At 40.5% G+C, this 26199-nt stretch overlaps 3 protein-coding genes across 8 annotated transcripts; all 3 read left to right on the top strand.

The window, feature by feature from the left end:
• Positions 1-530: 530 nt before the first annotated feature.
• On the top strand, positions 531-4393 carry coq7 (coenzyme Q7 homolog, ubiquinone (yeast)). Its single transcript, XM_020083919.2, has 6 exons — positions 531-740; positions 1104-1282; positions 2306-2420; positions 2749-2888; positions 3716-3784; positions 4092-4393. Exons 1-6 carry the CDS (start codon positions 656-658, stop codon positions 4167-4169), a joined length of 666 nt encoding a protein of 221 aa, XP_019939478.1. The 5' UTR covers positions 531-655; the 3' UTR covers positions 4170-4393.
• Positions 4394-13720: 9327 nt separating this feature from the next.
• Positions 13721-20711, top strand: notum2 (notum pectinacetylesterase 2). Its single transcript, XM_069530824.1, has 12 exons — positions 13721-13969; positions 14114-14519; positions 14699-14751; positions 15232-15327; positions 15447-15507; positions 16599-16711; positions 16967-17069; positions 17464-17652; positions 17745-17845; positions 18365-18512; positions 18633-18680; positions 19176-20711. Exons 2-12 carry the CDS (start codon positions 14116-14118, stop codon positions 19477-19479), a joined length of 1620 nt encoding a protein of 539 aa, XP_069386925.1. The 5' UTR covers positions 13721-13969; positions 14114-14115; the 3' UTR covers positions 19480-20711.
• A 1562-nt stretch (positions 20712-22273) lies between these two features.
• rps15a (ribosomal protein S15a) lies at positions 22274-25936 on the top strand. Of its 6 annotated transcripts, none has more exons than XM_020083679.2 (5): positions 22274-22423; positions 23287-23424; positions 23593-23672; positions 24047-24132; positions 25805-25936. In XM_020083679.2, the coding sequence occupies exons 2-5, from the start codon at positions 23292-23294 to the stop codon at positions 25896-25898; spliced, it is 393 nt and encodes a 130-aa protein (XP_019939238.1). In that variant the 5' UTR covers positions 22274-22423; positions 23287-23291; the 3' UTR covers positions 25899-25936. The 6 variants fall into 6 exon arrangements, with proteins under 6 accessions (XP_019939238.1, XP_019939239.1, XP_069385477.1 ...); XM_020083680.2 differs by having other exon boundaries at positions 22403-22481; XM_069529376.1 differs by lacking the exon at positions 22274-22423 and adding an exon at positions 22605-22626.
• The last annotated feature ends 263 nt before the right edge of the window (positions 25937-26199 follow it).

The following is a 26199-nucleotide window of genomic DNA, read 5'->3' as shown; positions in this document are numbered from 1 at the left end:
AATAGTGCCTCAGTTTACCTTGCACTTGAACAACTGTTTAATCCATTCTTTTTTGCAGCTATATATTTTAGGCCTACAAACTTGTTATTGACCTGTTAAGTTCAACAGACTACAATGAAATAGCCCAATTTGTTTATGATGTTTTCTTTTTAAAGATGAACATCTTAGGAGAAACCCTGGATCTGCAGGCTGACAATTATGGTCCAGTCATTGGAATTTTACTAGACGATACTGTTTTTTTAATCTGTAGTATTATGTATTTATTTGTGTATTCATCCATGTATTTATTCACTGGTGTAAGACATCCAAATGTTTCAAACATCCAAAACAAAAACTTCCATATACTCTAATCAGAGGTACATTTTCATTTGATTAAAAACATAGTATGCATAGTAATAATGATCAACACGTAATTTTTAATCAAAAAACAAACAAACGACTAAATCTAATATATATATATATATATAGTTCATTGAACACACTGGTCTTGATATTCAAATCAAATATGCACTATAATTTGGGGGTGTGGTATAAATCGCAAGGCGCTTACGTCATACGCCTGCGCCACGTCCACCCTCTGACATTCACTGACAGTTTTGTACTTTTCGTAACGTTTCTTCAATGACACGTGTGGTTCAAGCTTAAAGTGTCCGCGATGCAGAGAGCTGCACACACAGCTTTATACGACTGGTCTCACGTGCTCGGTCCAGCGATGATCCGCCAGTGTTTAACATGCAGAGGTAAGATAAGCAGTGAGGTGAGCAGCACAAGCGCTAATGTGCTAAAATGCTAAAAACACTCGTGTGTCTGCAGCTGGCGCTCACTGTTAGCATGCTACAGGTCAAGACTCACAGTGTAGCAGGAGGACTCTGCTAATGTTACGTGACAACATTGTTTGCTAACTGACAACAACGTAATGCTACTTTATTTGCAACGTGTTTTAGAGCAGACGGGTTTAAGGTTGAAGCCAGAGACTCAGTGATGTAGTTTAGATGGTGTGAAATATTTTTGGCGAACTCCTTCCTGAAGGGGCCAAAGGTTTTCCTGTGTAGCCCCAGAGAAGCTAACATTAGCATCATGTTTTTCATACCGTGGTGGAACAGCGCCCCTGCAGCTGAGCTCACGTGCCTACAGCGTAATCCCGCCCCCTCGAGACACCGAGGAGAAGGAGATGCTGGACCGAATCCTGCGCGTGGACCACGCGGGTGAATACGGTGCCAACCGCATCTACGCCGGCCAGATGGCAGTGTTGGGCCGATCCAGGACCGGACCTCTCATCCAGGTCTGATCACAGTGTGACACGCAGCTTTGAAGTAGGGCAGTAAGTAGGTCTGCCCACAGGCTGACACTGCGCTGTGTGATTAGTGAATTGCATTTGAAACCTGGACTGAGCTACACACAAAACAATACAACCAGCCAGGGTGGGCTTGAATGCTCCCAACTCAAGTCATTCTAATGGATTAAAAAAAAGCAGTGAAATTGTGAAGTTCAAAGTCCTCCAGATTTTCTTTGTGGAAGAAAATAAATAAAGATTGGTGGGGCTGCACCTTCTAAATATTTAGATCATTAGATTTTAGTGTGGGCACATATAAGTTGTATTTTCATACAAAACTATATTGCTTATGCTTTCGCACCTATTGAGCGTCAGACATTTCAGTTAAGTCCCAAAAAAATGGAATGAAATTTAGTCTGACCAAAACACGTGAAAAAGAAGTGGAAGCCTCTCGCAGGATTGCTTTCATTTGGCTGGTATTGATACCACAATGATATTACATTGGCAATAAATTTAGCAAAGTGAATCGGTTAATTTATTTTCTTAATTCAAGCAGAAGCTCTTTATCCAATAATGTTTGCAAATACAATAGGTGATGGTGACAGGGCTTACATATGCCATACAAAAGTCTTAAAGGTCCAGTGTGTACGATTTAGGGATGTTTGGCAGAAACTGGATATAAATTAATCCTAATGATGTTTTCACTGGTGTGTCTCATATAAATTATATTTAAAAACTTCATATATACATGGAGGGGCCTCCACAGAGAGGACCCTCTCTGTTGTAAAAACTGGGCAAACTAAAACCTTTGGAGTTTTCATGACAACAGAAGTTCACCGCAGGTTCTATTATGTTGGGAAGTGGAGAGTGAAATGAGGAGTATTCAGCTGCAAAAATAAGTGAGACTCAACTCAAACAGGGACAAAATGCCCCTTGCTCATTTGCTGTTTGGTGAAAAAAGATTAATGTGCATTCCGCTTCTGTGTAAATGTGCCGTTCAACATGCCCTGTTCATGTTTGTTTTTGCTTCAGGAGATGTGGGATCAAGAAAAGAAACACCTTGAGAAATTCAATGAAATTCTGGCTGAGAACAGAGTTCGACCCACCGCACTGTTACCCCTCTGGAATGTCGCTGGGTTTCTGTTAGGTTAGTACAGCCCATAAGCAGAGTTTATCAAATTAAAAGATAAACTTACTCTCAAGAGAGTGACAAGAGTCTACTTCATAGAAGACTCTTGTCACAGTTTAAAATGCTGCCTTTGCTTAAATCATGATATACCTCAGGTTAAAGATGTTTCTTCTGTAAGAGAGAAGATATTTTTAAAAACCTGATGTAATAACCAACAAGTATATAAATACATTATTTTAGGAACCTGTACCTTATTTCTCTAGTTAATCTGCTGCCGTTTGTATGGATTGGTTTGTTGCTTTATCATATCATAATGTGTACATCTCTTCTTTTAAATCTCCACTAGGGGCATCCACTGCACTGCTGGGAAAAGAGGGAGCCATGGCGTGCACTGTGGCGGTGGAGGAGAGTATCTCAGAGCACTACAACAGCCAGATAAGAGCTTTGATGGAAAAGGACCCAGAGAGATACACTGAACTTTTAAAAGTAAGTCAACAACTCAGTACTGATGACTTCCTCCTAAAAACAGTTTGCATCAACCACAATCGAACACATCTCTGCCACAGTGTCAGGGGACTGAACAGTAGTAAGTGAGGTTGTTAAGATGAGATGTAGTTGAATTATTGAATGCATTACACACAGACCTCATTCCCTGTGAATCCTTTGAGTCTGAGGGCAAATTGATTCCAGCATGAAAGTGGTGCACTCCGCCACTACTCGAGGAAACTATTATATAATGTGACTATCAGAGAAAGTAAGAAAGAAATAGAGGATCTCTGGAGTGTTATGACTGGACTATCAGCAGTGAATGCAAAACGTTAAAGACACTTACTGTCAATAACAGCTCCACCTCATCTTCGTTCTAAGAAAATGATTCCCTCATCTTTCTTTTCGTACTCCTTGTTTGTAGTATCTCTGTAACTAAGCAACCTACTGCAAAGTAGGCAATCTGCTTCCTGCATGCACAGGAACGGATGGGGATTATTATCAGGGTATATTGATGCAGAGCTAAAACACATGTGGACGGAGATCGTTTTAGTTTTATAACTCAGTTTTAACTGAGCGCTGTTGCAGGTCGCAGTTTGTCTTTTACTAGTTTGGACCCACTCCACAAACCAGAACAGTGTATTTTATTTGTTCACATCACCTACTTATCCCCTGAAAAATAGATTTGACATTTTGTCATTGGTTAAGCAGACTGCCTCTCTGGATTTTTTCCAGATGCGTCAAACCTGCATCCAGCACAAACACTGCTGGGGTTCAATCTGAGTTAGTTCACTTTCTTAATGAGTGTACTGGGTATGTTTTGATAGGTCATAAAGGAATTCAGAGACGATGAGATGGAACATCATGATACAGGACTAGAGCATGACGCTGAAACGGTAGGTATACTCCATGTATAATAATGTTTCCGTTACTTTGCTTGATGGTTAAATGTCATTCAGTCAATATGACTTTGTTTTATTTAGTTTTAAGGAAGTAAAGAAAATAAACTGTCACTTCACAGTCTTCACATAAAGCTGATCAAAACACACCTAATGGTATTAAACTCTGGTAAAAATAATAAAATACAAATATAATTAAACCAATGTTTATTCATGAATGTACTCTTGTCTCTGCAGATTTTACTAAATGTCATGTAAACCCTTGTGATTCACTAATCTAAGCATGTTTGTTTTTTCATTTCAGCTCCCTGGATACTGGCTACTAAAAAATGCAATACAGCTCGGCTGCAAAGCTGCAATATATGTTTCACAACGGGTCTAATTGTTTTCAAAGGCTTGTTTTGATAGCTTCACTCAGTTTTTTGTAAATGCGTTCATTTTGAATTTTTGTCATTGTACTTTTGCCAGATCAAAAGTATTTTATACAAACCTTCACAGTTATACACATGAATCTAAATGTTATTGCTTTGTACAGAAAATAATTCATTGGCTGTTTGAGTTGGTGGAGATGACCCTTCTTGAATTAAATTGCAGATCTCAACGCTGTTTGAGAGTTTAAATGTTTTTTTTATTGAATGATAAGAAAATTAGTTCAACTGCCTTTAAATGAGAATGACATTAGAATATATAATCCTGTTATCGGTGAACAATGTGCTGCACTTAAAGATCTCATGCTCGCCTTCGATAAATATTTGAATGATAAGAACATATTGATACTTGCACAGCCATGCCATCATACCCTTCAACAAACTCCAGTTTCACATGTAGTAGTTCATAAATCAAGCTGAGCAATGACTTGTCATCCTGGCCTAACTGCTAAGCGTCCTCACACAGCTGTTCTGGGTACATTAGGTCACTGAGAAAGAAGGACTGACAGGAGGCTTGTCCAGGAGCCCCTAATCTATTAGGCCTTTCAGCAGGTCGAGCAAAGTGTTCATTCCTCTCCCAGTCGGTATCAGTTTGTCCTCAGTGTACAATGACACTGACCCAGGCCTTTTTACCTGTGATTTAGCCTTTTCAATCGCTGGGGACATGATGGTATAGTGATTAATGGTCAGTGGCAGGAGCTGATGGAGCTTAAAAGAAATCCTTTGATGGTAATTTGCCTCATGGATCTAGCAGGCAGTACAATATTCAGAAGTATACTGAGCGATGGAAATCAAAGAAATAAACAAACCGCAGTCAGCCCTGGTAAAATCTGATGACACCGTCAAATCAGCTTCAATCAACAAGTCATTGGATCTCAGCAGGGATGGATCTACTCTTCAAAAAGATTTTCCCTTAATTGATTGTTTGATGATGCCGTTGTGTAACACAAATCTTCTATAGATGTTTAAATAAGTATATGTTGACATTTGTGGTTTTTGAGTAAAATGATATTTGTGAGGGTGTTAACATCCTTTCATCAAAGCACCACATATGTAATAGTATCTGTGTTAAATTGGACAGCAGAGTCTACTGGGGAATGTTAAGAATTTTGCAGTGGGTTAGAATATTCTATTAACCAGGTAGTTAGAAATGCCTTTGAGGAAGTTCTTAAATGACCTGATAGGTTGTCTGAATTTTTTTTTTTTCCAGAAATACAGATGTTTAGCTCTGTGACTTTAATGTAACATAAGATGTGAAGATTGCATATGGCTTGGATTTTGGCATAATGTCATTTTTATATAAGCTTCTATTATGAGCCAGAATTTCATAAAGAACCACTATAATTAAAGGAACCTATAACATCATAGCTGATGCTCAAATGCCAAAAAGTATCCCTTTCCAGCTTCTCATTTGTGTGGATTAGTTGCTTTTCCTCTTCATTAAGTGATAATAATAATATAATAATATAATAATATAATAATGAAGCGAATTTCTTAAGACTTTGGACTATTGTTATGGCAAAAATAATGTCAGCTCAAGCTGTTAAAATATTTTCACTTTTTCCCCATTTCCTGGCATCAACCTATTAACCGATTGAATGAGAAAACATCTACTATTTAGTGATTTAGTTTTCTATTCAGCTTTTCCCTTAAAGTTGTCACCCATCCATACATCGGTGTGTGGACTGGCAGTGTCTCACGGAGGTGAGCTGTTAGGTTCACAGGCTCTGTGATATATTTTGCTCAGCATGAGGTTAGAGGAGTTATTTTAGCTGGGGTGCATTTGCATATCAGACCTGACCTCAGGGGTTAATGTGCCGTATGGCCTCCATTCCTTAAAAATAGGTTTGTCTTGCCTGTCCATCAGTCCAAGTAAAAGTTTCAGTTAAGAAACCCCTGACTGCACTGTTTATTCTGAAGCTGGACGTTATGAAACTATTTTTTTAGTTTTACCTGAAGCCTGAAATAAAATTCAAGTATCGGCCAGTGATCATAGGATTTTCTTAGCATTTCTTCATCCAACTAGAATGGTACTCAATAGATTGCATGCCTCCGCCATGGCCCAACTGTCCCCTTATGAAACCACATTTAAATGCAATAGATCCTAATATTACCGTAGGCTCTGCACCAACTTGCACACATACATAAATACGTGTCTCATAAACATGGATGATTGTTTTTCATCAAAATCCTTGAACTGCTCTCTGAGAAGGCAACAAAAATGTTGAACGATGCCTGATCTAAAATGGTGATCACTTTATCAGAATTAATCAGTTCAACTCTATGTGGGCTGCCTCAGGGGCGTGGCTACCCCTCTCCTTGACCTCACGTATTAGTATTTGTACAAAGAAATTCTTAAATTGACAATATATTACTTCTTATAGATATTCTCAATCATCTTTCCTGTACTAAATAAACAAGAAGTAGTAGTGTTGTTGTCGTGGTTGTTGTGATGTGACAAGAACAAAAAAGGTATAAAACTCACCCATCAGTGTCTCATGTTGCTTTAGTAGAATGACAGCCTTGCAAATCTAAAGTAGAGCACCGTTCATTATCTCAGCTCCTGATTAATAGTGCTGACAGTTTTATAGTAAGGTGCAACTGTTTAAATAAAGCAACAGATGCACAGCTCCATCTGCAGCACCATTTTGGGTGACAAAATTATACCGGTAAATAAACATGACTCAAGTCACAGAGCCAGTATTAATAACCATAAATAACCATCAGCTCCACATCTAAATTAGCTGTCATGTATAAAAATAGACACAATAAGCTTTTAATATAGTAAATAATGTCAGACAGCTTGATTCTGCGTCCATCTACAGCCATCAGAAGTTCATGTGAATTGTTTAGGTTCTTTTCTTAGAATCACGTCCAAAGGAATCTGCTGAAACACTGACTGAGATATTGGCAACAAGAATGTGAAGAGGGCAATAAAACTTAACTAAACTAGGACTGTCTTGCTAGCCGTGAATAATCGTGGTTGTAAATTTTGAGCAGCACGAATAATACAAATCTCTATAAGTCATAAAAGCTTTCGGATACAGATTGTATTGCCTCTTGGCTTTAATATATGCAGACTGTCGGTCATCAAGTCTTTGTTGGATTTATAGTAAGTAATAGTAGCATGGTAATGGTAGCATGAGCTCCATGTGCTGCATTGAGGAACCATTGGTGAATGAGTGAAAAGGGTTTCAAGTGCAAATCTGCAGCTTGGAATATGATAGCATTTGACGTCTCATAACTTTTGAAATATTTCTTTCAGATTTTGTAAATGCACTCACATATGAGGATTTAAATCTCACTTCAGTCCCTTTAAGATGATGGATTATACAGAATCATCCTTTAAACAACCATCCCCCTGTTCTCAAATGATACATAAGCATGCCTTCTGCGAAGCCAGATGTGAGCTGTAAGAAAAACTATCATCTCTAGTATAGTTTTGGACAACTGCACAATCTATCCAAACAATTTATCCTTCCAGGCAAAACATACAGTGTAGATGAAAGAAACAGCTTGCTGCGAAATTCACTGAAGGCCTGGTGACAAATTCTTGTCTTTTTTTTTGTCATTCTTCACTTTTACATTTTAAGGTAAGTGCTTGTGTTCCTTTTTAAATTAATTCCAGGTATATGCCTCATATGCATTGTCCTATTTGACAGAATACCAGACCATGGTTAACATTATCATTTACCAAGGTCCAGTTAACTTTAGTGTATGTATGAATTTTGAATCCATTCAACAGTGGGCATATGCACTGCAAAGCACATAACATCTAGTTTGATTATCAATATAAATATGTAAAGGGTACCCTCATAAACCATAATAGCATATGCATACTACATAACTTCAATGGCCACAGTTTGACTCCTGACCTTTGCAGCATGTCGTAGGCTACTGTTATTTCTACAATGACATGTCAAAGAGAGGTTACTGCACTCAGACAGGAAATAGTCTGGCAGTCTTGCAAAAATGTGTTGTCTTTTTACACTTCAGGTTTTTGCACAGTCAACAGAATATAACATAGGCTACTATCTTAAGATGTACTTCCACCCATTTTCATTCTTAATTGTGCTAAGCTAACCTGCTGTGCCTGTAGCTTATTTGCCTGCATACCTACATCCACTTTTTCTTTCATTCTGCCAGGAAAATCAATCCTTTATGTCAGATATGCTGTTAAGTCTATCCGTCATGAGAGAAAACGGAAAACTTTGTATCCTGGCACGGCATGGCTAAGCATGGATTCAACCTGATCTCTGGCAACATGATGATGTTATGTTTTCTGCGATGAGCTCAGCCCAGTCGACTGCTTGGGGTGATAAAGCTAACACAGATGCTAAACTGTCACGTCACCATAAATTTGATGCATGAATTGTGCATGCTTATTAGAATATGCATCCTTGACCCTTTAACAAGGGGGTTCCCAGAAGTGAGAGGCCATTAGCTGAAGTGACTCAGTTGAGCTTTTCATATACCTCTGGTTATCCAGGCCAACTACTCACCAACAGCAGTCATCCCGCCACATTCACACAGGCAGTTCTATAAATAGTAAACAGTTAACATTTTTACTGTCCTGAGGTATGTCTATACATATACATATACATACATACAGTACATACTGTAGGTGATGTCACCGTGTACTTTAGATTGCCTTGCTTAACAGAGTGACCAAGTTGCATTAACCTCAAAGGACTTTGCTCTCATATTAATGAATCTGTCATTTAGCTAAGGAGTGAATACATATTGACTTGTTGTGCTAAAAGATATACATAATGCACATGCACCTGCGATCAAATCCTCTGCCCGACCGAGGGGTGTGTGGCCTGAAAGAGTTGTGACCATGTGTCCACGTGTCTTCACAGTGTGAAGTGACAACACATGATGCAAAGAGCTGACATCACTTCGGCTGGAATCTGTGATTTACAGCTTGTCACATAGTGCCATCTACCAACCCGCTCTGGGGAAAGAAAAAACAACACACCAAGGTCAGGCTTCTTCGACGCTGATTGTATTAATTCTCTTTGCAGACAAAAGCCAGATGTTAGTAGGTGTTTTTGGCCAGTGAAAAAAAATAGCCAACCTTTCTGTTAGTATCTGTTACATCACACACCACTACAGGATTAATCGGAAGAGGACATGCTCTTGTTATTAAATGTAGATGTATTTGTCATTGCATGAGGTATTTTGGTATGTATAAATACTTTAAACACTGACATACTTTTCTATTGTGGTAAAAACTGTTTGTTCTCATCAATTTTGTAAAATTCACAGCTACATCTATTGCATCTATTGCACTTCTGTCTGTCCTGGGAGAGGGATCCCTCACATGTGGCTCTCTCTGAGATTTCTCCCCGTTAATAGGGTTTATTGGCAGTTTATATCTCACTCTTGTTGAGGGTTAAGGACAGAGGGTGTCACTGCTTGTTAAGCCCTATACTACAAATTATGATTTGTGAATATGGGCTATACAAATAAAATATGATTGATTGAAAAATGCCTTAGTATGTGTATGTGTTTCTGTTGCCCGTCCTCATGGAAGTTTATATAGATGTTCATGGTCCCCATTGGATGTATTCCAAAGACATCGGTATTCCCCTTTGAGTTAGTGCCACCATCAAGATACAGTTTGAATTTGTCCAGCACTTTTTGGGGCCTGATACCTTTAAACATGTTAAACTAAGATAGTGAACATTGTCAACATCATACCTGCTTAACATTGGCATGTTAGCATGGTGACATTAGTTTCGGCTCAAAGCAAATCCTCACAGAGTTGCTAGCTTTGCTGTCAGACAGGTCTTTAAGGTCTATGGTCCTCGCAGATCATAGCTATCTTATTTGGTTGGCAATCAGATTTCTTTTTAGGGCATGAACTTCATTTTTTACAAAGATCCTACACAGTGTGTATCTCTTATCAGAAGGTGCATATGTAGGGCTTACTGCTTACTATGTGAAGGACCTATTGATGCGTGCCATAGATGAGCATGGTGTGACCCCTCCAGTGGTATACATCACTGTTCTGACAGGCCTGGTGGTTCATCCAGAATGACTCCAAGGCCACGTTGCTGCTCCACTGTGTCATGAGCCCAAAAGACACTTTGAACTGTTCACTCAAGCATAGTATGCCCCCCCCCCCCCCCCACACACACTTCAAAACAGGTGGTGCACAGAAAAATGACCACACAAAAGTAAGTGCAAAGTTGCCTATTAGGAGAAAATACATTTCCAAATCCGATGAAGTAAGCCACTTTTTGAAACCTAAAGAATTTATCAAAAACACAACTATATGTAAGGTGCAAAACCTGATATTTGGTTCATTTGTACTCATTTGTGAAAACAAACTGACTGTGATGTCATACTTTTATGTCAATAATTGTCCTTTGCACATCTTTGGCTGTTTAGGATTGCAGTTGTGGCATTCATATTCGAGGCTGAATACATTTTACTAAGATGAAGATGCATTTGGCTCGATAGTAAGGTGGACAGAACACATAGTTAGTTGTGACAGGAGATGCAGCTACTCGTAGTATTCGAAACATTATCACTTGTCACCTATCCTTATCTATGGCTGTGAGATCACTCCCTGACAGCTCTCCTGAATCCAACACCTTGAATCCCCTGCCATCCCTCCATTCATCACTTTGATGCATCCATAGTTTGCAAAAGGTTTCCACGCAAGACCTCTTAACACCTGGTTGAGGGGATAGTTTTGCCCACCCCTCCTGCTCTCTTCCCGCAGTGGCTCAGCACTTTACACCGATCCCGCTAAGACCCCATCTGTCGTCCACACGGATTGAATGGCGAGCTCTGGCAGTTAGCTCTGACCAGGTCTCATATCTCTCACCTGAGGCCCATTTTTTGTGACTTGTCCAAATGCCACTCTTATCGTCTATTAATCATGGGCCTCTTTCCCCAGCTATGCCCTTCAATGCTGGTGACAACATAGATTCAGAGTGATGCTGTTGCAGATTGTCACATTACACGCAACACGGAAAAAAGAGCTGCAAGGCATGATTGGGATGGAACATGACTTTATTTAAAGGTTTTGTTGTTTTACACATACAACATCTTTGTTTTCAATTGCATTAAAGTAGGAGTTTGTTGAATTGACCACTCTATGGTTTCAATCTGTTGTTCATGTTGAGCTATTACGTGTAAGTCACAACCTTTCTGCACTGTGATGTGGACATAACAATCCAGCATATGACTGCTGCCTCTGGATCGTTGTTCTTTGAAGCTCACGGCTGGGGCCCTCAGATATTGAGGCTGGTGATGACACACATGCTCAGCAGACAAAGTGCTCAGACCACCCGGGCTTTAGGTGTCCTGACCTTGGAGGTTGGCTTTGAAAAATAACAACACAAGAGAGAGAAAGAATACCTCCTATGGTGCACAAGGGGTCAAGCTGTTGCCTCTGTCAGGGTGAAGTTCAACATGCCTCCTGAGCCTTATATGGGTGTAAAATGTTTTCAAAAGTAATAGACTCCAGACATTTTGTGTGTGAACGCGTCTGTAGATGCTGGTGGGGACAGTGTTTGCCCCAGTGTAGGCTCTCGGAGTTGAATCACTGGAGGTGCAGAGAACAAATTCACTTTAATCCATTGATCTGAAGCCTGCTCTGAAAAACGTATCATTCTGTCCAATCCCATATCAAAGAAAAACAAAATAGCAGTAATGCCATCTGTCTGTTCGTGACATTCTGGCGAAACAGTGATAGATTTACAGCAACTTCTTTCGTTTTTCAGCTATTTGAGGTATCTGTTAAACAGATTGTTGCATTGATTTCTGGGAAGACAGATGGTGGTGTGCATGCCTCAAGACAACTGGAGGAATGAAAAATTGTTCAGCTCGGTAGATCAAATTCAGTATAGTGATGTCCTTAGGGTACATTTTTATTGCACGTAGGTGCATACGATCTCAAACACATATTTTTGAGTAGCTTTGTTTTCTTTCTGGCCATAGTTGAAAGTAGCTAAAATAGCATGAAATGCTTGAAAAATGGACAAAATACCATTTTCACCCTGCCAAAGCAACGAGACAAACCTTGATAAATCTGTCTGCCTTATTTAAGTCTTCAAATGGTTATGTGATTTTTGCAGACAACATACTGGTTGATTTTTGCTAAACAATACTAGTAATCCTCAACACAACCAGAATAAATACAGCTATTCTGCAACCCATATTACAATCCACCTTTGACCTAATCATAATGTTTTATATGTGCCTTAAAATTTAAACTGTTGCACAGCCCTTCATGTGTTTCATATTTCAAGTATGAATGTTGAGTAAATCTGCTATTGTCAGTGTGTCTAGTCTTCTGAAGGGAATGTGAATTGAAGCTATATTGTCTTTGCTATAATGAAATTATTCTTTTATTCTGTGCTTAAGTCATCCTCAGACCTCCTGCCACCCTGCAGTCCTTTCAGTCCCAGCAGCCCGATAAAGCCCTGTGCAGCCTCTGGCCTCCCTAGTGATCATTATTGTTGACATGTCGGGATGGTGTGCATTTCATCGATGAGAACTTTAGAGCCCTGGGGCTCGTGATCTTTCAGGGATCAGCGGTATGTCACCCTACAACCATCCCAGGGGGACCGTCACAGATCAGTTTCAAATACTCTGCTTCTTTCTTCACCAAAGGCAAACTTACCTAACCTGCCATCCAGGAGTCTGCAGAGACAACCTGTAAGAGGAAGCAACTGTAGAAACTTTACACACTGCATGGCACCTTAATGGTGGATAGAATTTTTTTTTTTCAAATCTGTCTGAACCACTTATTGTCATGTTGTAACTCACAATCTGGAAAAGTCATCTCTAGTGATGAACCTGAGACTAGAATGATAAATCGGATCTAAGAATCTAAGAGTGGAGGTTGCAGAACATGTTGCATCTGCTGCTCTAACAATCCTGCTTCGAAAGTATTTGTATAAGTGACATATAAAACATTCAGTGACAAATATAAAATAGTATAATCTATATATAGTATAACCCCTGTACTTGTCATGCAATGATTGTTCTTCTATACATTAACACAAAGTATGACAGGTGTTATGGAGGAGCTGTTGTTGTGGAAATTCTCTGTTAATTTTGCTGATAATATTGAGACTTTTTAAGAAAGTTTGAAAACATGCATAATGTGCTTGGTCCCTCACCTGCACCATATGAGTGTCCAATTGTTGACCTTGTGGTGCTATTCATTCCAGTATCGGAAAGTGTATGAGGTGTGTACTCCAATGACCTCTGGGTCAAATAACACACAAAGGGGCTGTGCACTTGTAAGGACCATGTAGATGTTTAAATCAAAATACTGCCGATCAGAGGTGTAAGGTGGGAGGGAGAAGAGCAGTGGGGATTGGGGGGAAGGAGAGCCATGGTCAGATGGGAAAGTGCTGGGTGGTGGGTGTGTGCAACGACTTGAAATATGTTGAAGAGATGCGTGTGTTATCTTTTCTCCTCACCACTGGCTGTCCAGTACCTCCCCTTGCGGTGTGTCGTCAGCAGTTATCTCAGCCCCTGGCAGGAGCTGCATGAGAAAACAGGAGGAAATCTGATCCATATGGTGACACTATAAAGCTCACCACTGATTTGCAGGCTTCATCAAAACTGGTCAAGTCTTCATCACTTCATATGACGGGCATCCTCCTCTCACACCTGGACACTGCGCTCTGAACTTTTCACTCATTCCTCTGCAGCTCCAGTTATCTACCTGACCTCAGAGGTGCCACAGCAACAATCTTCAAGGCTGAATCTTCTTTAAGAGGTAAGTTTATTTTTAGATCACAAAGTGATGGACTTTTTTATGTGATGAGAATAAAAAATGAAGAATATTTTGTGGCCTGTGCATGTGAATCCAGATTTTGAGCAAGCAATAGATGAATGTATCTTTTTTCTTGTGTTGCCAAAGATATGAAGATATTGGGCCAGATTGCTTTCTTGCTTCTGCTTGGGGGAATCTGGTGTCAGAACAACCGTAATGCTAAAGCCAGTGGCAAGTCCACCAAGAAGTCTGGTGGGAACCAAGGAGGTGATGTTGGCCAGTCAGCCCCTGTCGTCGAACTGACTCCTGGAAGCACAGAGGCCACTGGAGGTACTGGAGGCAGTGGAGGTACTGGCAGTACTGGAACCACTGGAAGTACAAGAGGCACAGGAGGTACTGGAGGTACTGGAGGCACAAGAAGCACTGGAGGCATGGCTGAAGCCGGACGGGAGAGTGCTGCAGGGGCTCGAGCAGCTGGACAGCAGACAAATGATATGAGGCTGCACTTCCTCAAGAACACCCAAGTCACATGTAATGATGGAACATCAGCTGGGTGAGATTGGTCTCATGTTTTCTCTAACTTGTTTTCCTGAAACTCTTTCATTTGAAGAATTTGATTGTATTTAGTTGCCATCTGATGAATATAGTGATATCAGCTACACAGAGCATCATTGTGTCATGGATGATTTATCGTCACCATCTCCTCATTCCTGATTATTTGTGGTTCTACAGGTTTTACCTAAAGGAGTTCAGAGGAAGCCGCCGATGGCTGTTATTTCTGGAAGGTGAGTATTTAAGAACCCAACTGGTTAATTTTGGTCCCCAAAGGTCAGCTTGTTTAGGCGTGACACCCCCATTGGAATTTTGATGGGGATGTCATCTTGGCCTTTCATCTTCTATTTTTCTCCTTTTTTGGTTGTCACCTGTCATTATGATAGATTTAGGTTAGTGTACATTTTTGTGGATAGTTCTCCTGATTGACTCCTGTGGGAGTTCCCAAAAGCCACAAACATTCAACCTGGCTGACATGAAAAGATTTTAGAATTTAGTCAACAAATCAGGTTCAGACATTTCTTAAATTAAAGGAATGATTTGTCTTTTTTGGAACAACTGTGAGTGAAAGTACAGTACAGCCACGTTAACATAACAGGCTCAAGTTCATTGCTTTCCCTCTCCATTCCTCACAGGCCTCTATCATTGGCTAACAAGGGTCTCCCTTGCTGTGCAGGAGGTGACAGTCTAATATTAGTCTCTATTATTTTTAGGTGGCTGGTGCTGCTACAGCAGAGAGACCTGTGATTCCAGGTACCAAAATATCCCACGACTAATGAGCTCATCAGGGTGGCCCCAAACAAAAAGAGGTAGGTCAAGCGGCCATGTTTTAAAAAGCTGTCTTACGTGTTCCCATAGTGTTGCTTTCTTTATGTGATCTGTAGTGAGACAAACGGACATGTCTGATATCTGATTGCTGGATTTACAGGAACTGGAATACTTTCTTCCCAAGCAGAAGAAAACCCTCACTGGCATAATGCAAACATCATGTAAGTACCTGTCCTCACTGTGTGTCTTATTGTGGCTAACTCTGTGAGGGCAGTTATTTGTTACATGTTCAAAATTCTGTAGTCATTAAAATATAATCTGATAGCTGACAAAAGCTACAAGAAACTTCTGCCTGGTGTTTTCCAAAAATTTTTGGGCAGTTGTGGAGACTGGAACAAAATGCCCCACAAAGTTACAATGTGATGACTGTAATAACGTGATGGTTTTATCTCTGAGTGTCCCCTTTTTCATCTTGTTGATATAAAAATGTTTATCAAACAATGTATCAGTCACTGTCCACAAATTCCAATGTGTCCTTTACATTCGCATGGTTGCAGAGAAAAACATTCACTAGAGGGCAGTGCAGAGTCATCAGTTTCTGACAAAAACAAACATGGCGACAGTGGTGGAGGTTGTGATAATGTAGCTTTCTGAGACAACTAGCTTCTGCATGGTTCAGAGTGAGACTTCTCGTTGAGTGAGAAGTAATGTGTAGTATTGTCAGACTCTTGGCAAAGACCCAGTATAATAATTCAAGCCTCTTATGGACCTTTTATGAACTGTTGCAGTTCAAATCAAATCAAGTCAAATATAATTTATTGTCCCCATGGCGAATTGCTTCTCGATCCAAAGTGCTACAGCAGCTGCAGAACAGTACAACAAACTACAAAAAACAGTTCCCCCACAAGATTACACTGTGGCCCCTGCCTGTGTGTCGTGACTACCAGCACAGGCAATCTTCCAAACAGATTCAAAAGATTTTTGTAAATACCATCAATTTACACACCAATATTTCGAAACGAATTTACTTTAATGTTGAGCATAAAGTCAGACTATTTCACTTTTGGAAGAAATAACTTACAAATGAAAAGATGACTTCATTAGCAATAAAATGCATCCTCATTTAATTCACTGCACTCACTGGGCTGCTTCAGCTTCACTTGTTTTGATGTGACCAGCATCTAAAAGTGGTTTATGTAGAAAAGTGATGGAAGAGGCTATGTGCTGCCAAAGTGGATTTTTGCAGAGGAGATAGTTTTTTTGATGGCCTCAAGCTATGGTCTACCAGATATGATTGTCTCCATTATTGCAGATTCATCCCATACTGTTCCAGTGATGTATGGAGTGGAACTGGTCCGTCTCCAACCCCTCCGCCCCGGCCACGACAAGGAAGAGAGAAAGAAAGAGAGCAAAATGCAAACACAAGTAAGTTCCTTTAGACCCTTCAAGTCCACTAATCATCGGCTCAGTGGTTCTCCTAACTCCTCCAGTGACTCATGTGAATGTGAATATTAGTGAAGCACTGTATGCATAACATGTGTGCTGAGCGAATGGGTAATGCAAATGCAGTACGCTTACCATTGTCAGTGAGGTTCCTCCATCAAAGATTTACGACACGCTTGATTTAACTGTTTGCTGTGTTGCTTTCGAACTGTAATGTTGTTACTCTGTTGTTATCAGCTGAGTACACCTTCATGGGATCCCTGATCATCCGAGAGGTCATCAAAGACCTCATCCCCAAAGGAATCAAGCAGGCCAAGGTTGTAATGCTGTCTGGCACAAGGTGAGTGAGTGTTATCGCTCATGCTCTGACACTGACCGTAGCTTTTGGACAAGAGCCTGCATCCTCTGTCCCATCTGGACCATCTCCATGTCTAACATTAAACTAGAGAAGCCCTATTTTGGGTGCATCCTCTTGTCAACAATAAAGATGTTTGCGGTCAACTGTGAATAATGACATAATGTCTATTAAAGGGCCGTGCCCTGTAATGGTGGACATACCTCCCAGGTTAGCAACATGGTTGTTAGGACACCCCCAGGCCCTAAAACAAAATCCACTGACTGCTAAATTTTCACTTCCTTGCTGTCAGCTAGTATGCACTGTCATTTTGACACCTCTAACATAAACATGTCTCTCAAAGCCAAACTATTTATTGATGTTTTTGGCTCCCCTGAAGTGCTGGCGGGACAGGTGTTTTGCTGAACATCGAGAGAGTGGCCAGTCAGCTGGAGCTGCTCGGTGCAGAGGCTCAGGTCCGAGGCCTGGTGGACTCTGGCTGGTTTTTAGAGAGTAAGCAGCAGAGATCACCTAACTGTCCCGAGACTGTTTCCTGCTCACCTGAAGATGCCATCAAGATCGGACTCAGGTGAAGATGTGCATTCCTCTGGCAGGCAGTACAGATTTGGTGTTTAGGTTTAAAAGTGTAAGTCTGTAAGCAGTGTGTCGGGGTTTTTTCAGGTTGTGGAATGGGGTTGTGCCTGAGAGATGTCGGCAGCTCTACAAGAGAGGAGAGGAGTGGCAGTGCTTCTTTGGACACAAACTCTACTCTACCTTGACCTGTGAGTGCTGGTTGGTACCAAAGTTTATCTTGATGTTGGATTAACATGCAATATAACTGACTTGTGCACTATTACTATGAAAATATGGTGACTTTGACAAGATCACAGACTCCAGACTCCATCCAGGCAAAAACACCTGGATAAACAATAATAAACGGAAGCCACATCTTTCTGAAATTTCCAAGATGTGACAACTGTGACAAACTTATGTTACAAATTCTTTACTTTATTCGCCAGATAGTCTCGGACTTTGTCTGTCTGATGTTTTGAGCAGGTGCCTTAAGGATAATGTTAATGAGAGCTGTCACACTGAACTGAAACAGTAAATTCACAGGCTTTTAAAACTTAAAGAATGATCTAAAACAAGCTATGAAACATTGTAGAGCAGGGGGGAACCGCGGAGTGATTGAGTGATAACTCTGCGAGTCCGTCACGACAAGCGATTGCTCACAGCAACACATCTGATTAATCATTATATCGATCAAAACAGCTTTAATGTTGAACTCTTGTTCCCTGTAGCCCCTCTGTTTGTTGTGCAGTGGCTGTTCGATGAGGAGCAACTGAGGGTCGAGAACATCTACATGGGAGGACAGAGTCTGTCTGTGGAGCAGTGGCAGTACATACAGAACCTGGGCAGAGAGCTCACAAACTCCCTAAGAGATGTCACGTGAGTTCCCAACAACTTCTTTGGAAAAGCAACATGTAATGATAACACTAGATCTAATATGCCCCAGATGGTTAATGGACCTAAGCTTAGACATCACAGTATTCTTTTTTTGTTTTTCAGGGCTGTATTTGCTCCATCTTGCCTCTCCCACACAGTGCTGACTAAAAGGTAAGAACGACCATGTGACTCATGTGGCTATAATACACTCTCACGCTTGCCATCCCCGGTTCACTCTCATCTATTCCAGTAGCCATCTTTAACTACTGAGCTTATGCTGCTGTTTCTGCTCACTCGTTCATCATGCCACATTCTTCATGTCACCAAATGCTATTTCACACTTTCCCTAACCCCTCGGTAGCCCCCCTGAACACACTCATTCTTTTCCTGCACACATGGACAACGATAGGTCAGGGCAGTCTCAGCTACATTTACATAGTCAGACCAAATTATAATTGGTGTTTGTGCAGTGACTCTGCTGTGATGATGTAACACTTGTTGCACCCAGACAATGAGACAACCAATGTCCAAAACAAATTTCAAACCTTGAGATCAGACCATGGCTGATTACACTTTCCTGTCTAGTCTTTTGCTTTCTGCTAACCTCTGCTAGCCTCTCACTCTTTATTTCTCACCCCTGACATATCTGTCTTGTTGTTCCTCCAGTAACTGGATGACTTTCCAAGTCAGAGGTACTTCTCTGCCACGGGCCCTGCACTGCTGGGACAGGAGCCTGGAGGCAACGCGCAACAACAGGACTCCAGCCAAAGGTTGTCCTTTCCACCTGGTCGACACCTGCCAGTGGCCCCAGTGCAACCCCACCTGCCCGGCCTTGGTGGACCAGGCCACCCAGCAGGAGCTTACCCTGCTCCAGATGCTAGTAGCCATGGGCCTTGACCTCCAGAGGCTGGGCTTGGATCCCCAGGGAGATGAAGATTCTCTTGCCAGCATGGTCAGCAACGGTGGCTAAGTGTATGAATGGAAAGCAGCTACAGAGAAAGCAAGACAAAGGCTTAACAGAGAAAAATGTTTTGAAATTTAAATGTAACCATAGAAATAGTACAGAAATCTGGTTACTACGTCTTGTGCTGCTCAGCATTCCATTATGCTCCATGTGTCTGTTAAATTGGTGGCTGGTGGGTATGTCACTGTTTCTGGGTGTGAGTGGTTTGGCTCCCCCTCTACTGGACACCGGAGGAAAGAGCTTTAGGCCTAATCTAAAGGTGAGTCACTTGTAGTGTGGGGAAAGCTTTAGATTTTAGCAGGTGGCTGGACATACTCCACCATCTACAGCTCACTGTCATCCTGATCACTCAACATGAAAATTCAACTTCAGAGCATGGTAGTAGAGTTGAGAAAGAGGCTCCTGCAAGAAGCCAGAGGCACAAACATGTTGCTTGGACAGGACTCGTAGAAAGAAACATGCGTACATCATATACTGCAGTTGTTAATATTTAAATTTGCTTTAGATATAGGTTAATTTATTATCTTTGTACCCAATGGTCATATTTTTCATATGATTGTAATTATTTAGGATGGGATGATTCTGATTCTCACACAACACAAATCAGAGCACTCCAAAAGTGCACTCACACTGATACAAGTTTTTGCACACATTAAAGGACAGTGAGTTGTATGTATGCTGTGTGATAATTGATATTGGTGGGAGATCATCTCTGTCCTACTAGAGACATCATTTCTTCTCATGTATAGAAAATATACAAAACATAAATACAGTAAAACATAATATATATATTCTTCCATTTAACTTATTTACTTACAAAATAAAAATTAAAAAAAAAAAAAAACAACCGTGGTTTTTCACCACCCCACTGTTGGGATCATGTGTATCCAGTGATGTGCAAAGACATAATACAGACTTTGTATTGCAAATATCTTTATGGACAACATTTAAATCCAACTTTTTTCACAATGTCATGCTACTTTTACCAAACATTTGCAGATGTTACTGTAACTGTTTGTTTTAATTTCTTCTAGGTACTGTATTATAATCATATGATATCAAATGATAAGGATTTGACTAGAATGTACCTGCTGGTAATAAGTATCAGACTGAATTGTTGCACATGTTGAAACAGAGAATAAAATATTAACTAGCCCTAATAATGTGAAGTCTGCATTTTTTGTTCATGCTTCACCCAAGTCTGGTTGTCTGGTTTTTCAATTATAAAACAATGATGAGCTTGTGAAGTTTGTTTTTAATTGAACTATATGAAGGAAATAAAAGACTTGGCATTTAATTCTTAAATATAATTCTATGTTGTTTTCTGTGTGTGAAAAGACACAAGTATGTCTTTAAGATTACACAAACGTACAGGCTCCACTGGGATCATCATGTCTCTAAGAGCCATTCATGCAAATCTGAGAGCAGCAGAAACAACAGAGATAAGTTGTGAGATGTTTCATGCCAACTTAAATCAAATGATGTTGCATGATCTCTTCTGTTTACTGAGCCAGGGCTGTGCAGAAACTGTGTTGTGTGCACAGCCCTAATCTACAATTAACAACTCATCTCATGAAACACACCTTGGCCACCTTCCTTCACGCTCAAACCACACTGGTCATATCCTCCTGTTGTTGCTCTAAAATGCGTTACATAAACACTTAAGTCTGGGCTTTGTTGTTGATTATGCTGAAAATTACCTTGCTTTCCAAATGTTGCATGTAATGTGCACCTTCAGCAAATGTGAACAGTGATTGCTTGCACCAAGCCACATTACCCTCGTCAGGAATGCGCATATGAGGCTAAAAAAGTCTTTCTTTTGTTTTGGTTTTTAACAAATCCACCAAATATTTATGGCTGAGCCAATTGCATCAGAATGGTTAGAAATTGATGCAGTTTTACTCATCCTCAGTCCTGCTTTAAATTGCCTCATGTTTACTGAAGATCCTGCCTGTAGTGTGCATCTGGTTGAGTCAGAGTATTCCGCTAGACATGTATCAAAGTACACGCAATAAACCCTCTCGGATTAAATCAACAAATATATTTCCAGGCCACAAGCCATGTTACTGAAGATAATAATATACAAATCATCTTTGTATCGTTTTTCATTATTTCATTACATGTAGTGGAGAAAGTACTCAAACATTTCACTTAAGTAAAAGTACAAATAAATACACAAAATGTTCTCGAGTAAATGTACCACATTAACTTTTCTGCTTTATTAAATGCATTTGCTTTTAAATATACTATTGTACCATAATATCACTATAGTATTAATAAGTATTTCCTGAGTGTAGCCCATAATGAAAAGGCCAAATCTATCCAAACCTTCAGACTATACCTTGGTGAAGAACATGTCTAATAACATAATAAATATATATTGTTGCACTTATATGGCACCTACATTGTAGCACTTTGTAGTTTGGCTTCTTTTAAAGCAAATTGTACTTTCTTGTTGTTCTGGGTTTGTTCCCTCATGGTTGATGCACTTATTGTAAGTCTCTTTGGATAAAAGCATCAGCTCAATGAAATGCAATCTAATATCTAAGGTGTTTCTGGAGACTTTATCTTCCTGCTATGATTGGATCAGTGTTTATAAGAAAGTTTATAAAAAAGATCATAAATCATAATCCCCTGAGTCATATCATAAATGTCAACATGTAACTCAATACATTGTAAACAACAGATATTATAAATTATATTATATATATACACTATATTTGTAGTGGAGTAAAGTGAAAATTACCTGAAAATAAATGAACTTAAGTACATAAGTACAGTAACTAAATAAATGTAATTAGTTACATCCCACCACTGCAACTGGGACTCTATACGAGACATTATTTTCGCAACCGTGTGGCTCATCTTCGCTTGACTACATCTTCGATTTTTTTCCCATATTGCATTGCGGCGTTTTTCTACTTCCTCTTTCCGCCATATTGCAGAACCGGTAAGATGTCTTTCTTCACCGTCACCTCCAATCTTCTACGTATCTGAAGCATCTGAAGGTTAAATAACCAATCGATGTGATCACGGTGTAGAGAAAGAGCAGATGGATAATTTGAGATGATTATTGTCTCGATCTGTGAAAGTAGAGAATCACAGTCGGGCTTCAAAGTTCCTCTCAGTCGCTGTGTCCGGCCCTGGGAGTCTGTGCGTTCAATGCGCCCGCAGTGAGCTGTTAGCTTAGCGACCACACATGTCTTCTCCGCTAATTCACTTCAGAGGAACCTACCTGTATGGCGTGTTTTTGTCTGAGCGCAACACACGAGGTTCTCTGCCCGCTGTGTGCTCACTGTGCAAGTGTGGAGCTCCACTGTGCTGTTGAAGTCGTTGAGGCTAGCTAGCCGCTGTGCTCATGAAGGACCATGCTGTGGGGAGTCTCGTTTGATTTATTCACCGGGACCGAGTTTGAAGCAGCGCTGCCCGCTGTGTGTTAAATGTCCGCCGGTGTCAGCACAATGTTCACTAACCTGTCCAATTCAGTTTAGCCAAGGTGCTATTGTTCATTCGTAATATATGAAAGCGTCGCTACTTGCTAAGTGCTAGCCAGGCTGTGCTAACTGAACGTGATGTGCCACTACTTTATATACTCTTTGTCGTTAATGGTGGGTTTATGTTGGTCCCACTCTGCTGTAATTGTGTGTACTTGATGTGTTAGGTCTATTATTTAGTAATGTGATGACACAGACTTACTTAAATTCTTCTCCAGTTTGTAATCTGCTGTCAGGAGGTGTGGGTGCACAGGGAGAACTGATGTGAAGTCAGATCACACTTTCTCAAACCAAGTCTCTGTCTCTTCTCTGTCCACAGGCATCATGGTGCGCATGAACGTTCTCGCGGATGCTCTGAAATGCATCAACAATGCTGAGAAGCGTGGGAAACGCCAGGTCCTCATCAGGCCCTGCTCCAAGGTTATTGTGCGCTTCCTCACCGTCATGATGAAGCACGGTGAGTCGCTGCCACTTGTTTTATTGTGTCTGCAACATGTTAATAGTGTGGCTACAGTGTAGTGGCCCTGTTTTGACCCAACTTAGATGGGTCAGCATGTCACTAGCTGAAAGTGTCTTAATTAAGGCGAAAGTCTGTTTATCTAATGTTGATGTCGTTCACCCACAGGTTACATTGGTGAGTTTGAGATCATTGACGATCACCGAGCTGGAAAAATTGTCGTCAATCTCACAGGCAGACTGAACAAGGTAAAGTCTAGTTTCTGGCTCTACCTTTGATTTCCACACTCTTACTATTTAAATTAACACTTGCTTCCTACATGCCTGAGATGGCCATGTTGACCTTATGGTGACTGTGATGTACATTGGTAAAGAGCTTGTTGCAGCTTCTGGCCTTGGTGTCCCCAGGACTGCTGAGTTAGGGTGCAGTCACACAAGAGAGCATGTTGACCAAAGTTATACATCACAGGAAGCCAAACTGCAGGATTGCTTTGCCACCAGAAGAAAGTGTTTTATTAATATCAAAGTTATCTCAGATGGTACATGTAATAGTGTTCAAGCAGAGGCTGCGTATCTGTTTTTGTACATTTTGAATGCTAACCAGTGTTTTCTTAATTTTTCAGTGTGGTGTGATCAGTCCTCGTTTTGATCTCCAGCTCAAGGACCTGGAGAAGTGGCAGAACAACCTGCTGCCCTCTAGACAGTTTGGGTGAGAATGCCACACAGACTATTGTAGAGCTTTTCAGCTGAAATGTCAATGCAATGCATTTTACAATTGAGTTCACACATGAGAGAAGCTTGCTGACATTGGAGCTCCCAATGGTCCCCAGTCTTGCTGGGATTATCAACTTGCTTGTCCATCATGTCATTGTTTTCAGATGAAGAGTTAAATAGAGGTCTAATGAGCTGAGAATCTCAATATGTCAGTTTGTCTTGCTTTAGAAATAAATGTCGGCATTGGTTTTACATTTGTCGGTGCAAAATGTGCTGGTCAGAGTTTACTGTGTTAAACCAAATGTAGTATTTTGATCAGTGGTTGTTTAAGTAATTATTTGTTTGGCAGGACGGTGAGGAGACCCCGTCATTAAAGTGAATCTTACACGAGAGAGGTGGCAGGAATCTGTTCAAAAAACACACTCGCTGCCCTGCAAATGCAGAACATGTAGAACAGTTTATTTTAATTGTTGACAGAAATAATAACTGTTGAACAGGGTGTGCTTGTTGTACCACCCTGTGATTCCTGTGTTACTGTGATGTTCCTCCAACTTATATAGGACTTAGCCTGGTTTGACACAAATTGTGAATTCACCTCAAAATGTGTCATTTGTGGTGGATTATTTATGTGATTTGTCTGCATAATCGTAACATGTAGGACACTCCACATCAAACCAATTTTAACTCATAACTTTTTACTTTTTTATTTTAGTGGGGGGCATTTTAAACACTAAAATTGCACTTTGAAAATCACAAATGGTTTTGGGTGCAGACACTTGAGTGGTTTGAAGTAAAGTGAAAAATGGTCGGTGGATGGTACCTGTAGAGTTTCATTTGAACTCCTTCACTGGTACAGCATGGTAATGGGAGAATTAATTGTTTAAGGTGCTGTCTCTGTTTTGTTAGAGGATGTAGCAGAAACGGTAAAGGTCATGAGCTTGACTGCAGCTCATATTGAGGATTAGAGGGTTTCCATCAGGTTAGCATTAAGGCCTGGTCACATGTACACTTATTTATCAGTGGTGAACATTTGCTTCCTGTTCATTTCCAATCTGTGCGAGCAAGAGGGCGAATAAAACAAGTCTGAGGTTTAAAACTAATTTGTGTTCTCTCATAATATCCAATAGCTCCTGGATTTGAACGCTGTAGTAGCGGCTGGCTGCCTCACAGCTTTGTTCACTGATCTGTTTTCAGGCATGATCTGCGGGTAAAATCTGGAGAGTGGCTGCAGGCTTTACCTGTAGTTTGTCTTTCATACACACACAGCGGGAGGTGCACAGACGCGTTAAAAACATCTTAAAATCCTCTGCGCGATTCAGGGGAGGTCGAGCTACTAAGTGCAGCAGGCGGAAACAGGAAGCGACGTATTAATCATGTCTACACCCCAACACCGGTGTCAGCTTCTATCACCACAAAAACTCTAGATGTCTTCGTTGGTGGCTTCTGTGTATGGCACTGCATTTTCACTGGGAGATAGTTTTTAGTTCATTTTTTCTCAGCTGTGTGTTAGAAGCCTCATCAATATAGTGAATGTTTCACTTTCAAAGTTAAGTAAGTTTTAACTTGTCTACTGCCACAACACTTCAAATGTCCTGTCTGTTTTAGTGCTGTCTTGAGCACTGATGGGTCCTTCCTAGGTGTATAAATGTTGACTTTTCTTTCCACAGATACATTGTGCTGACCACCTCAGCTGGCATCATGGACCATGAAGAGGCCAGACGGAAACACACAGGAGGCAAAATCCTTGGATTCTTTTTCTAAAATGTAAAGAACTGCAAATAAAAAACAACCAACAGGAAGCTGGTGGTCTGCTGCTGTTTTTCATGTGTCTGTAAAGAAATAACTCCTCCTTCAGAAAAGACAAATCAGGGTGCTGGTGTTTGGTTGTTTGATTAGAACTTGACAGTTAAACTTGCAGAATCATTTGATTCTTGCCTTGAACTCCACAGAGAGGGTGAGACAAAATGTAAACTCAGACAACTTAAGAAACAGGAGTGTAATTGGCAATATGGAAACTATGGAATCAGTCCATGTTGCTGCAATGCTAAAAAACAATACAGGT

This window comes from Paralichthys olivaceus, chromosome 8, assembly GCF_024713975.1.
Source record: "Paralichthys olivaceus isolate ysfri-2021 chromosome 8, ASM2471397v2, whole genome shotgun sequence".
Lineage (NCBI taxonomy): Eukaryota > Metazoa > Chordata > Actinopteri > Pleuronectiformes > Paralichthyidae > Paralichthys > Paralichthys olivaceus.
Note: the sequence above shows the minus strand (reverse complement) of the source record. Positions and strands in the feature narration are given on the sequence as shown.

Bases quoted from the DNA above. Each gene is read 5' to 3' on its own strand.
- coq7 (XM_020083919.2), top strand. From the start codon at position 656: ATGCAGAGAGCTGCACACACAGCTTTATACGACTGGTCTCACGTGCTC. The intron at 741-1,103 runs GTAAGATAAGCA...GTGGTGGAACAG, and splicing joins CCAGTGTTTAACATGCAGAG to CGCCCCTGCAGCTGAGCTCA. The intron at 3,785-4,091 runs GTAGGTATACTC...TTTTCATTTCAG, and splicing joins TAGAGCATGACGCTGAAACG to CTCCCTGGATACTGGCTACT.
- notum2 (XM_069530824.1), top strand. From the start codon at position 14,116: ATGAAGATATTGGGCCAGATTGCTTTCTTGCTTCTGCTTGGGGGAATC. The intron at 15,328-15,446 runs GTAGGTCAAGCG...CTGGATTTACAG, and splicing joins GTGGCCCCAAACAAAAAGAG to GAACTGGAATACTTTCTTCC. The intron at 15,508-16,598 runs GTAAGTACCTGT...CCATTATTGCAG, and splicing joins TGGCATAATGCAAACATCAT to ATTCATCCCATACTGTTCCA.
- rps15a (XM_020083679.2), top strand. From the start codon at position 23,292: ATGGTGCGCATGAACGTTCTCGCGGATGCTCTGAAATGCATCAACAAT. The intron at 23,425-23,592 runs GTGAGTCGCTGC...GTTCACCCACAG, and splicing joins CACCGTCATGATGAAGCACG to GTTACATTGGTGAGTTTGAG. The intron at 23,673-24,046 runs GTAAAGTCTAGT...TTAATTTTTCAG, and splicing joins TCACAGGCAGACTGAACAAG to TGTGGTGTGATCAGTCCTCG.